Here is a 13,533-nt window from a genome sequence, read left to right as displayed (position 1 = left end):
CATTTCACGCAGAGGAGAGTCAAGACGCGCAATCTAAGGAAGAAGTGGACATTTCAAGACTATTATTCCGAGGGGTGAGAGTAATCAATAGAAACGGTAATAATATAAATATGAAAGAGAAAAACTGGGAAGAGAAAGGAGGACAGGTGGTGAATGCAATCACCAGGGCAGGGAGTCCAGAGAGGCTATTCCCACAAATAAGTCAAGTAATAGAGTATAAGACTATTATTAATATTATTGATTAGTAATAGAATATAAGATCACTTACAGTTATGAAAGCGGCATGAATAGAAAACTAAAACAACTTGGTGAAAGGAAGAAAGTTTGCTCCCAAGAGTCAGGAAGTGAGAGGACGTTTGAGCTTATTTCTAACCTTTCAGTTGTGGGCGCCTGGGTGGCTCAGTGGGTTAAGCCTCTGCCTTCGGCTGGGGTCATGATCTCAGGGTCCTGGGATAGAGCCCCACGTCGGGCTCTCTGCTCGGCAGGGAGCCTGCTTCCTCCCTCTCTCGGCCTGCCTCTCTGCCTACTTGTGATCTCTCTCTGTCAAATAAGTAAATAAAATCCTTAACCTTTCAGTTGGACTTGGGTATGCATTTTCCTCCACATGAGTAATATTTTTATATTTGAGAGAATGAAAACAATACATAATTAGAAGTGTAATTCTGATTCTCCTTGGGGTTCAGGCACTTTTAGTGACTCCCCATGGCTCTGGGACCAAGTTTGTTTGTTTGTTTGTTTTTTAAAGATTTTATTTATTTATTTGACAGACAGAGATCACAAGCAGGCAGAGAGGCAGGCAGAGAGAGAGAGGGAAGCAGGCTCCCTGCTGAGCAGAGAGCCTGATGTGGGACTCGATCCCAGGACCCCGAGATCATGACCTGAGCGGAAGGCAGCGGCTTAACCCACTGAGCCACCCAGGCGCCCTCTGGGACCAAGTTTATACTGTCAGACAGATTCAAGACCCCTTAACTCTTCTGCCCTCTGTTTCAGGCGCCCACCTACCTCTGCCTAGAAGCCCAAGGGATTGGCACCTCCACCGGGAAGCCCTCGGGAGGAAGAGCGCGCCCTCTGCCGGTGCCAGGGCGCCAGTACGCCTGGGGTGCCGTCCACAGCGCCTCTTCAGAGGCCCCACCCCTGTCCCTCACCCCCCGGACTCCGCCCCCTCACGTGATCCCAGCCTTCGGGTGGTTCGGTAGGGGGAGCTCGGGGAGCACAGGTGAGACCTCCTGGAGGGCTTGGGCTGTAGGGGGACTGTCCTGATCAGGCCTGGGAACCTGGCGGGGGTATTCATCGGAGCAGGACTGGCGTGAGGGGAATTAGTCCCAATCACTGCCTCCTCCCCGCCCAGTGGTTAGGAGCTGGACTTTCAGTGGGGGAAAGAATCCCCTCTTCCACTCCTGCGTGTCCTTTGGTGAGTCGCTAAAGTCCCCGTATCTCAGTTTCCTACCCTGTGGCTGCCGGCATGAAATGAAATAACGCACATAGTAGCTGCTTAAGAAACAGCCCCTGTTAAAATTACATGCCGTTTAAGCATAAGTGGGACCCCTCAGAGATTAGAAGACCTAAGGGTCGCTGGGTTGCTATAGCTCAATCCTGTTTGGTGGCAGGCCTCTCCTGCTCCCCTGGGGCTTACATGGTGGGGAGGCTTATGTGACTGGCTGTTGTCTCCCTGTGGTCTCTGGGCCTCAGGAGTGGGCAGGGCCTCCGCCCAGCCCCTGGCAGGGAGGCTGCCTCCCAAGTGCCACTGGCCTGGTGTCCTGAATGGGCTGGCAGCCAGACACCAGTGTGACACAGTCTCCCTTCTGTGTCCTCACGGGGATTGCGTTCTGCTTTTGGCCCTTATAGGTGGACAGACATGTCTCAGGAAGGGTCCCCTGAGGACCCTGCCCTCAGCCCCCGCTGCACTGCTGCACTTTTCCAGGACGATGTGGAAGAAGCCAGCTCTGGGTCAGGCTTGACACCACACCGGCCAGGGGCAAGCTCTGGGGCCCGAGTTTGGGCTGGCAGCAGGAAGAGGGTCCTGAGGGAAGAGACCCGTCGAAGTACCCGCTCCCAGGCTAGAGGTGCTCCTGGGGCAGGCCTGGAGGCGGAGGCCCACTTGATGGCCCTGGAGTTACAAGGCAAGGGACAGAGCCAGGAGTTGGTGCCTGGCCCCCAGCTCCTCTCCCAGCCACCCAGAGTGTCTGCTCAGGGGAAGTCTCCGGCCTTCAGGAGGCTCCAGGTTTCTCTGCATGACATTTTCGCTGAAAGTTGGCCCAGGAACCCTTGTCCCGTGTGTTTGGGTTTTCCAGAGAGAGCTTTGGTTGGCAGGGAGAGGCTGGGAGGGGTGGGGAGGAGGAGCTGCCCCGGGCCAGGAGAGGCAGGGGGAGGTTGGAGTGATGAAAGGGACCCTACCCTCAGTAAAGAGGGGCCTTCCAAAAGGAGGCTACCATCCTCCCCAGGCCCAGCCCCTATGGGGGCAAGAACGAACAGCAGGAAGTATGAGGCCTGCTCAGAGAGTAGGGAGGGGGCAGGAAGCTTCTTGTGGTCTGGTCAGAGCCCTGGTGGGGACAGCCCCCCATGTGAGGGAGACCCCCCACCAGGGGCTGATGTGAGGCCCTTGGGAGACCTTTGTGGTCCCCTCTCTCCCAACGACACTGGGCCTGGGTCAGGAGATCCAGGTGGAACTTGTGTGGGATGTGTCTCAGGGACTTCGAAGTTTGAATATTTGCCTGCTTCAGAGAACGGGGCCCGGCCAGGCAGCCCCTCTGACCCTGTAGGGGTCCTACCACCTGATGGAGGGGAATCCCTCAGGCCGGCTGTCTGGGATCCCAGCTCTGCACTAGGCCTTGGAGCATCTGGAAAGGCTGCCGAAGTGTGGCAGGAAGCTGAGCACCTAGTCGGGGCTGGCTGTGAAGATGGCCCTGCTGTCTCACACAGTCAGGAGGAGCTAGAGGTCAAGCCTCAGCCAGAGTCCAGGGGGAGTCTGGGAGAAGGACCCCCTGCTCCCACCGATAGCCCCTCCAGCTCCTTGGAGCCTACAACCAGCAGGGCTCACTCGGGCCCATCCATGGGACAGAGAAGATCCAAGTATGCTAAGAAGTCGAGGAGAGGCCCAGTGCCCCACGCCCAGCACCAGGGCACAGACAGGAGTGCGGATGACTTCAGCAAGGACCAGCAGGACAAATCCCACCCAGGAAGCTTCCCCAAACCGGTAAGTGGAGTCTGCGAAGTTGGGCTAGGGAGGACTTGGCCAGTCTTAACGCCATGCTAGGCAGTGGAGTTTAATAGAGGTAAGCTAGAGAGCGTTTGAGTGAGCGTTATCCTTCACGCCCATTTTATGCTGAGTAAACTGAGGCTCACCATGTCAGGAACAAGAAAATGAACTTCATTTGCTGATATCTTATGAGGGTTCATTATCTTTTGGAGTTGGTGAGTTCTGGGTTCAAACCTTGCCTCTGTCCACTTCCTAGCTGAGTGACTCTGGAATATTTTTTTAAACTAAGTTCCTCATCTGTAAAAAGGGGATAAGTAATTCCAGTTGAATGGGGGTTGTTTAAGGATTAAGTGAGATGATGGTGTAAAGTAATGTGCCTAGCACCGCCTAAGGAGCAAAGTAAATGACTTCATTTATGTTCAATTTGTGTTTCCTTTAGAGTTAACAATAGCACGTTATCCCTATGTTTCCAGATGGGGAAACTGAGGCTCAGGGAAGTTAACATACTCCCCCAAGCTCACACAGCCAGAGTCAATGCCCAGCTACATTCCCTGTATTTACTACTTCTCTCTCCATTGTCCTTTTTTTTTTTTTAAAGATTTTATTTATTTATTTGACAGAGAGAGATCACAGTAGACAGAGAGGCAGGCAGAGAGAGAGAGAGAGAAGAGGGAGGGAAGCAGGCTCCCTGCTGAGCAGAGAGCCCGATGCGGGACTCGATCCCAGGACCCTGAGATCATGACCTGAACCGAAGGCAGAGGCTCAACCCACTGAGCCACCCAGGTGCCCCTCTCCATTGTCCTTTAATTAAATTGTTATTTTATTAATAATAGTTAACATGTTGTTTTAAAAGATTTTATTTTAGGGGCGCCTGGGTGGTTCAGTGGGTTAAAGCCTCTGCCTCAAGCCCTTCATTGGGAAGGGAGGGAGCAGGGGGTCCTCTCTGGTCAGTGGGGAGCCTGCTTCCTCCTCTCTCTCTCTGCCTGCCTCTCTGCCAACTTGTGATTTCTGTCTGTCAAATAAATAAATAAATAAAAATCTTTAAAAAATAAAATAAATAAATAAAAGATTTTATTTTATTTGTTTATTTTAGGGAGACAGAGAGAGAGTGCAAGATCACTAGCAAGGGTAGGGGCAGAGGGAGAGGGAAAGAGAGAATCCCAGATAGACTGCACTACAGAGTCTGATGTGGGGTTTGATCTCAGGACCCTGAGATCATGACCTGAGTGGGAGCCAAGTCAGATGCTTTTTATTTATTTATTTATTTATTTATTTATTTATTTAACAGGCAGAGTTCACAAGTAGGCAGAGAGGCAGGCAGACAGAGAGAGAGGTAGAAGTAGGCTCCCCGCTGAGCAGAAAGCCCGATGCGGGGCTCCATCCCAGGACCCTGGGATCATGACCTGAGCCGAAGGCAGAGGCTTAACCCACTGAGCCACCCAGGCGCCCCATCCAAGTCAGATGCTTAATAAACTGTGCCACCCAAGCACCCCAGTAGCTCACGTGTTTATATTTAAGGCAGAAGGTGGCGCCTTCTCACATAGTTTTAACACATTCCTTGAATATTCTGTGCTAGGCAGTTTTGATTGAATAGTCACATGAAGCCCAGAGAGGTAAGGTGACTGGCCCAAGATCACAAATCTGGTAAATGACAGAACTGGTGCATAAATGCTGACGGACTGTCCTGAGAGCACACCTCACTGTCTGCCTGTGCCCCTTCCCTGTTGGCATCACGCTAATGAGAGGATCTAGCCTGCTTACCGTGTGCTGGGTACTCTACTAAGTGCTTTATTTTCCTAACAGCCTGACGAGGTAGAGGCTATTGATATATACCCATTTTACTGATGTGGACACTGAGGCCCAGAGAGGTGAGAAGACTAGTTCAAGGCCAAAGAGCAAATTTATAGAACGGGGATGGGAACAAGTGAGTTGCTCTGTGATGTACCACAATTTGGTATTACGATCACATGAGAATGCTATTACATTGCTTTTGTAAACATCACTAAAAACAATTATTTTTAAAGATTTTATTTATTTATTTGACACAGAGAGAGAGAGACCGCGAAAGAGGGAACACAAGCAAGGGGAGAGGGAGAGGGAGAAGCAGGCTTCCCTCTGAGCAGAGACCCCGGTGGGGGGTGCTTGATCCCAGGACTCTGGGATCATGACCTGAGCCAAAGGCAGACACCTAAATACTGAGCAACCCAGGTGCCCCTCAAAAGCAATTTTTAATAAAAGATACTAGTATGTGTTTATGATAGAAAATTAGAAATTTTTAAAACTCCAAATGCCAACTTTTTGGTATATCTTTCTTCTCATCTCTTTCCTGTACATACATATCTTTTCTTCACCTGGATTAGGACTGTGTGTGTCAAATGTATGACTTGGCTTTTTTGACTGACTCAGTTGGTGTATATAGAGAGAGAGCATGTGAGCGTCGGGGAGAGGGACAGAGGGAGGAGGAAAGAGAGAATCCTAAGCAGTGCAGAGCCTGACATGGATTTCAATCCCATGACCCTGAGATCATGACCTGAGCCAAAAATCAAGGGTCAGACAGTCAAACGCTTAACTGACTGAGCGGCCCAGGTGCCCGGGGCATGTGGCTCTTGATCTTGGGATCGTGAGTTCAAGCCCCATGTTGGGCATAGAGTTTACTTAAAAAATTTTTTTTTCGGGCACCTGGGTGGCTCAGTGGGTTAAGCCGCTGCCTTCGGCTCAGGTCATGATCTCAGGGTCCTGGGATCGAGTCCCGCATCGGGCTCTCTGCTCAGCAGGGAGCCTGCTTCCTCCTCTCTCTCTCTCTGCCTGCCTCTCTGCCTACTTGTGATCTCTCTCTGTCAAATAAATAAATAAATAAATCTAAAAAAAAATTTTTTTTTCACCATTGATTTGTGAACACAGAAAGAGGAAGTCCCTTTAAATTCTTCCAGACCCTACTGCCTTCGTCTGGAGATAATCGGTGTTCGCGCTTGGAATCCCTCCAGCCCCCTTGTTGTGAACATCTACACCTCTGCGGCGCCCATATTTAAATAAGCTCATTCTACGCTTCATCGTTCTTGGTTCTGTACTTTGTTTATTTCTCAAGCATTATAGCATTTGGAGATCTTTCCAAGTTGGTACACATTGTTCTGTCGAATCTGTGCCTTTCCAGAGCCCTGGCTCGCAGTGGGCTGCAGACATATTTGTCACGGCCACGGGCGCTGCTGGGACCAGAGGATGGGCTGGGACTTCCTTTTCTCATTTCCGACCACCGTCGTATAGTTGAGCATACGAAGCCTGGAGGCGGCCAGCCTCGCATTCCGTCCTGGCTTTGCCTCTATCTGAATGACCTGGGCAGGCGGCTTCACCTTTCTGAACATCATTTCCTCACCTGCAAACTGGAGGGGTGTTGGGGGGAGCACTTATCCAACAGCGGGGTGGTGAGGAGCAAATGAAATGACACATGCTTGGCGTATAGCACAGTGCCTTGTACAAGATAAACACTCAAAAGTGTTACCTGTTATTGACATGTAGGGTTGTGTGCTGCTCTAAGTAATGCTGCAGAGAACCTTGCTGTGCCTCTGCTTTCTCCTCATTTCCGATGATTTATCTGGGCCGGCACTGGGACTCGGGGGCCTGCAGCGGTTTGAGGGGCTTGTGGGAGTACGGCAGTGGCTCCAGGTGTCCACCCGCCTTGACTGAAGGAGCCCACAGCTGCTCTCTCCTCCAGGGCCCATCCTTGACTCAGCAGCCGGTGCAGCTTCTGAAACCACCCGTTGCTATGGCAACGGGTGCCAGCTGCAGGAGAAAAACTGAGCCAGGGCTGCAACAGGGACAGACAGGTGGTCGAGGCCGGTGCTGAGTGGGGCGTGGGCATAGGGTCCAGCCGGTCTGGCCCCCTTTCAGGGAGCTAGCACCTTCTCCTGGAGGCAGCCTGGCTCGGTCCAGGGGCAGACTGGTGGGTTCAAGGTTAGTCTCTGCTTCTTACCACAGGGTGGCTTTGGATGAGGGATGTCTCTGCCCCGAGCCGTAGTTGCCTCCTCTATGAAATGGCCGTCCAGTATGAGAGGTTGTTTGTGTTGTGTTCTTCTGGTGTGAGATGCAGACCTTTGGATGACACAGCGGGGGAAATGGCATTTTCTTCTCTGTCCGGAGCCCCACCATGGCCAGTGAGGTCAGGTGCTACTTTGAGGGTGGAGCAGCAGGTGGTGTGGAGAGGGCAGCTCGGCCCTAGCCCCCTGCTCTGCTCACCACAACCGGGGAGGCATGGAGCTCCTTTGGCCCCATCTGGGGGCTCTCTGTCTGCTGCTGGGAAGTGTCAGGAGCTGTGTGAGAAGAGCATGTCCTTCTAGCAGATGGGTAGCCTAAGAATAGCACTTTTTATTGAGTGCTTACTGTATACCAGCAGCTTCACATAAGGTCATTGTCTCATAATCAACCCTCACAACATTAGAAGTTGGTGTTAATACTCAGTACTCCCATTTGGGATTCAGAGAAGTTAAGTGACTCAGTCAAGGTCACACAGCAATTAAACAGTAGAGCTGGTATTTTTGTTGTTGTTGTTAAAGATTTTACTTATTTATTTAGAGACCATGTGAATGGGGGGGGGTGGGCAGGAGGGACAGAGGGAGGGGGAGAGAGAATCTCAAGCTGACTCTGGGCTGAGCACAGAACTTGACACGGGGCTCTATTTCACCACTGTGAGGTCATGACCTGAGCCGAAATCAAGAGTCAGACACTTAACGACTGAGCCACCCAGGCCCCCCTGGGGCCAGTATTTAAATCCAGGCCTGGAGGCTTCCAGAGCCTGTGCTCTGAGCTAGGCTGCCAAAGGCCGGGCTGAGGGGTTTGGATTTTTATGGGACTTTATTGTAATTTGTTCAACAAATAGGGGGACCCCTACAGGGAACTCACGGTCCAGTGGGAGGAGGTAAACAAGTAACCAGAGGTAGGAACTGAGGCCCAGCAGACCTTAGATTACCCAGAGGGCAATTAAGTCTACCTGGGGTAGGGGTGGGTAGGAGGGGTTAAGGTAAGGTAGGGCAGAGATGGGGGCTGTCTGAGTTGGGTCTGGGCAAAGGAAGTAGGTGTTCAGCAGGCGGAGAAGGTAGGAAAGACACATCAGGAGGAGAGCAGAGGACCAGAGGCAGGAGGCAGCTTGGAGTGTGGAACAGGAGGCGGGATGGGGTCTGGAGGGGGAGGAGGGAGGTGGGGGAGATCAGCGAGGACAAAGTTGCTTGAATGCAAGGGCAGAGACTGCAGTGTGGTCAGGTGTCAGGGCATGAGCCAAGGAAGCTTAACATCCGTGTTTACAGAGAGAACGGGCTGTGTTCCAAGCGCTGTTCTAAGAACCTTGAATAATGATGGTCCTTACATCAACACTATGAGGTAGATACTGGCATTATGGCCATTTCACTGATAAAAACAAAGGCACAGAGAGATCAAGTAATTTTCCCAAGATTATACAGATCCTAAGTGTTGGCAGCAAGTGTCCCATCGCATGAATATGCCACAGTTTATTTATTGACTCCATATGGACATTTGGGTTGTTTGCATTTTTTTGCTATTACATCTAGTGATGCTATGATGAGCAATTTTGTATATGTTTCTGGGTATATATGAGCAAGAGTGTCTCCATGGAATATTCCTGGGACTAGAATTGCTAGATTATAGGGTATACACACCTTCAGCTTTACTTAAACAATTTTTTAATTTTAATTTTCACTAAAATTTTTTTTTTTTTAATTTATTTGAGAAGGAGAGAGAGATAGAATGTAAGAGCAGGGGGAGGGAGAAACAGGCTCCCCAGTGAGCAGAGAGCCTGATGTGGGGCTCGATCCCAGGACCCTAAGATCATGACTTGAACTGAAGGCAGATGCTTAACTGACTGAGCCACCCAGGCGCCCCACCAAATGTTTTTTTAAAGTGGCGGAAGCAGTAGATACTTCCACAGTAGCTCTTCATCTGCACCAACACTTGAAGCTTATGTTACAAGGTTTCAGTGTTGTTTTCATTTATCTTGTCTTTCTTTTTTTTTTTTTAAGATTTTATTTATTTATTTGACACAGAGAAAGAGACCCCACATGTACCCACACAGGCAACAGCTGGCAGAGAGGGACAGAGGGAGAGGGAAAAGAAGACTCCCTGCTGAGCAGGGAGCCCAACACAGGGCTTGGTCCCAGGACCCCAAGATCATGACCTGGGCCAAAGGCAGATACTTAATTGACTGAGCCACCTAGGCACCCCTACTTTGATTTTCATTTCCCTATTACTAAGGAGAATCTTTGCATACATTTTGGCTATTTCTGTTAACTCTTTTCCCCAAAATTTTATTTTATTTGTTTAACTTTTCCTTATTTATCTGTGGGAGTTCTTTTTTTAAAAAAATGTATTTATTTGAGAGAGAGTAAGTAAGAGAGAGATAGCATGAGTGTGGAGGGAGGGGCAGAGGGACAAGGAGAAGCAGACTTTCCTGCTGAATAGGGAGCCCAACATGGGGCTCGATCCCAGGATTCTGGGATCATGACCCGGACTGAAGGCAGATGCTTAACCAGTTGAGGCACCCAGATGTCCCTGTAGGAGTTCTTTATATATTTTAGATACTATTCCTTTGTCAGTTATATGTTTTGCAAGTATATTCTCCCAAAGTGTGGCTCATATTTTGCTTGCCTTATAGTGTCTATGGATGAGCAGAAATAATTATTTAAAAATTTTTTCATTGTAGTAAAATATACTTAACATACAACTTACCATTTTAACCTTGTTTAAGTATACAGTTCAGAGGCATTAAGTACTTTCACAGTTTTGCTGCCAACACCACTATCCAGTATTTTTTCATCTTCCCAAACCTAAATCCTGTATCCATTAAACAGTAACTCCCCATTCCCTTCTCCCCATTCCCTTCTGATAATCACTATTCTTTTTTCTGTCTCTATGAACTTCACTGTTCTTGGTACCTCATACAACTAGAATATGCCTCCGTTTGTGACTATTTATTTCACTTAGCATAGTGTCTTCAGGGTTCATGTCATAGCATGTATCAGAATTCTATTCCTTTTAAAGGCCAAATAATATTCCATTGTGCATATAGTACATTTTGTTTATCTGTCCATGGACATTTGGGTGGTCTCTACCTCATCACCACTGGGAATAATGCTGCTATAAACATTGGTGAACAAAGATCTGTTCAAGTCTGCGCTTTCAGTCCTTTTGCTCAAAAGTGGCAGTTGAATCAAAGTGGAATTGAAAAGAGGTAGAATTGCTGGAGAAATTCCTAATGTTAATGTATCCTAATTTATCCATTATTTCACTTACATTATGTGTTTTAAGAAATCTTTAAGGCACCTAGTTGGCTGAGTCAGTGGAGCATGTGACTCTTGATCTCAGGATTGTGAGTTTGAGCCACATGTTGGGTATAGAGATTATTTAAAAATAAAATAAAAATAAATAAAAATCTTTTAAAGAAATTCCCTTCCTATCTCAAGGTTATGAAGATGTTCTTGTACATAGTATTGTTTTGCCTTTCACACTAAGGTCTATAATGTACCTAGAATTAATTTTTGTTAATGATATGGACTATATGTTTTTTATATGGATACCCAGTTGTTCCAACACCGTTTACTGAAAATCCTGTCCTTCCCTACTTATAGGCAATGCCCAATCTGTCACAAATTATGTTTCAGTGTATGTGGGACTGGTTTTTGGTCTCCCTGTACTCTTTTTCAAAAAGTTTTCCCTTTGCCAATATTATAGAATATTAATTATAGTATCTTGTTAATAATTCTTGATGTCTGGCAAGACAAGTCTCCCATCTTTGTTGTTTTCAGGAGGATCTTTGTTCTTACATTCCTTTGCTCTTTCATATAAGTATTAGATCAGCTTGTCAATTTCCACATACACAAAAACCTGTTGGGATTTTGACTGGAAAGATACTGAATCTATAAATCATTTTGAGGAGGACTAATATCTTTACAGCATCTTTACAGTATTGTTAAGGTGTGAAGTATTGTATAATATGTCAATCCATGAACATGGTATATTCCTTTATTTATTTTGATCATCTTTATTGTCTTTCAATAAAGTTTTATATTTTTTCCACCAAAAATATTGTATATCTTCTTCAGGTTTATTCCTAAATACTATATTTCTATAGAACTTGTTATGGAAAACTTCAAATATCTGCAAAAATAGACTGAATTGTAAGAAGGGCTTGGCCACCTCACCTGGTTTTGTAAATAAAATGGAACACAGACACAACTATTTGTTTACATATTATCTATGACTAATTTAATACCCCAAAGGCAGAGTCGAGGGGTTGCAGTGGAAACCATATAACCAGCAACCCTAAAATACTTTCCTTCTGGTTCTTTCCAGAGGAAAATTGCTAGGCCCTGGTGTGAAATTTCTAGTACTCATCACCCAACTCTACCAGCCATCTGTTATTTTGTCTGAAAGTTGTTCCAATAATACCACCTAATAGTCATTCAGTATCCTAATCTCCAATAGTCTTATAAAGATGATTGTTTTTATGCTTTATCTTTTAAAAGTCAAGATCTAAATAAAATACACACATTGTAATTGGTTAATATGCCTATAAGTCTCTTTTAACCTTTAGGTTTTCTCCCCATATCTTGTTTTTCCTTTAATCTGTTTTTTAAAAAGATTTTATTTATTAGAGAGAGAGAGCATGAGTGGGTGGGGGGAGGCAGAAGGGGAGGAACAAGCAGACTCCCCGCTGAGCAGGAAGCCTGAGTGAGGCTTAATCCCAGCACCCTGAGATCATGACCTGACCCAAAGGCTTAACTGAGTCACCCAGACACCCTACCTGCAATCTATTTTTGAAGAAATTAGTTTGTCCTGTAGCTTACTGCATCCCCGTAATTTAATGACACCTGTTTCTCTGTCTTCTGTATTTCCTGTGAACTGGTGTTTGAATCTGGAACTTTGATTAGGTTTGGATTTATAGTTTTCAGCCTGACTATTTTATAGGTAGTCACGTGGTCTTTCAATCCAAAACCACATCATGTCTGATTGTACTACTTTATGTCTTTTGATGCTTATCATAAAATGGTAACTTTTAAAAATTGCAGTTTCTAACTGTTGCTGGTGTATAAAAATGCAATTAATTTTAAAGAAATCTTGCTAGATTCTTTTATTCATATAATTTACCTATTAAAATTCTGTTTTCTATGTAGAAAATCATGTCATCTGAAAATAATGACAGCTTTTTTCTTTCCTTTCCAATTTTTGCATATTCTCTGCCCTCTTTCCTTACTGCACTAAGTAAGACTTCCAGTATAATGTCAAATAGAAATGATAACAGAGAGCCTTGTGTTGTTCTGGACCTTATAGGGAACACGGTTATCTTCACCAGAATATGTTCGCTCTGTTTTGTTTTTAAGATTTTTATTTATTTATTTGACAGAAAGAGTGGGCCTGTGCATATCTTGGGGGGGTGGGCAGAGGGAGAAGGAGAAGCTGACTTCTTCCTCAACATGGAGCCTGACGCGGGGCTCAATCCCAGAACCGGAGATCATGACCTGAGCCAAAGTTAGATCCTTAACCAACTGAGCCACCCAGGCACCCCTGTTTGCTCTATTTTTATATATATGCTCTTTATCAAGTTAAGGAAGCTTCCTTTTATTGCTGGTTTGTTCATTATTCTGAATGGACAGTACATTTGATCAAATATGATTTCTGCATTTTTGAGAGAATATGATTTTTATTCTTTAATTTATTATTGTAGTAAATTTAATGAGTTGGATTTTTTTTTTCATGTTAACTCAGACTTGCATTTCTGGAATAAACCCAACTTGATCATGTTTCTCTTTTTTATATTTTTAAAAATTCATTTTCATAATATTTGGTTTGGGATTTTTGTATTTCTATTGATGTGTTAATTGGCCTGAAATTATTTATTCTTATTTGCCTTCTAAGGTTTTGGTGTCCAGGTTTTTGCCTCATAGAATGCATTGCAGAGTGTTTTCTCCTTTTCTGCTTGCTGTAAGAATTTGTATCAGATTGGAATTATTTTGTTCTTTGAACATTTTGGTAGAGTCACTGGTAACAAAGAGGCTGGACTGGTGTCTTCTTTAAGAAGATGTCTCCTTACTGATTAAATTCATTCTATGGTTATAGGTTTATTCAGTTTTTTCTTTGAGTCAATTTTGGCAAGTTATATTTTTCTAAAAATATATCCATTTAATCTGAGTTTTCAAATTTATTGGCAAGTTGGCATAAAATGTTTTTTTTTAAAGATTTTATTTATTTGACAGAGAGAGACACAGCGAGAGAGGGAACACAAGCAGGGGGAGTGGGAGAGGGAGAAGCAGGCTTCCTGTGGAGCAGGGAGCCTGATG

The 13,533-nt window shown here is 45.9% G+C and overlaps 1 protein-coding gene across 4 annotated transcripts in view; it reads left to right on the top strand.

Moving 5' to 3' along the window:
- Positions 1-990: 990 nt before the first annotated feature.
- The window catches only part of SPOCD1 (SPOC domain containing 1), a 30,079-nt gene continuing 17,536 nt past the window's right edge, over positions 991-13,533 (top strand). For 3 of the 4 annotated variants that reach the window (XM_082685638.1, XM_082685637.1, XM_082685636.1), the window contains exons 1-2: positions 1,009-1,216; positions 1,846-3,193. In XM_082685638.1, the coding sequence (XP_082541764.1) occupies positions 1,856-3,193 (1,338 nt within the window). In that variant the 5' untranslated portion in view covers positions 1,009-1,216; positions 1,846-1,855. Of the gene's footprint in view, positions 3,194-13,533 lie in introns of all 4 variants that reach the window. The other variant, XM_082685639.1, reaches the window with a different exon arrangement.

Source organism: Mustela nivalis (assembly GCF_964662115.1).
Source record: "Mustela nivalis genome assembly, chromosome: 10".
In the NCBI taxonomy this organism is placed as follows: Eukaryota; Metazoa; Chordata; class Mammalia; order Carnivora; family Mustelidae; genus Mustela; species Mustela nivalis.
This window is presented reverse-complemented; position numbering and strand designations above follow the sequence as displayed.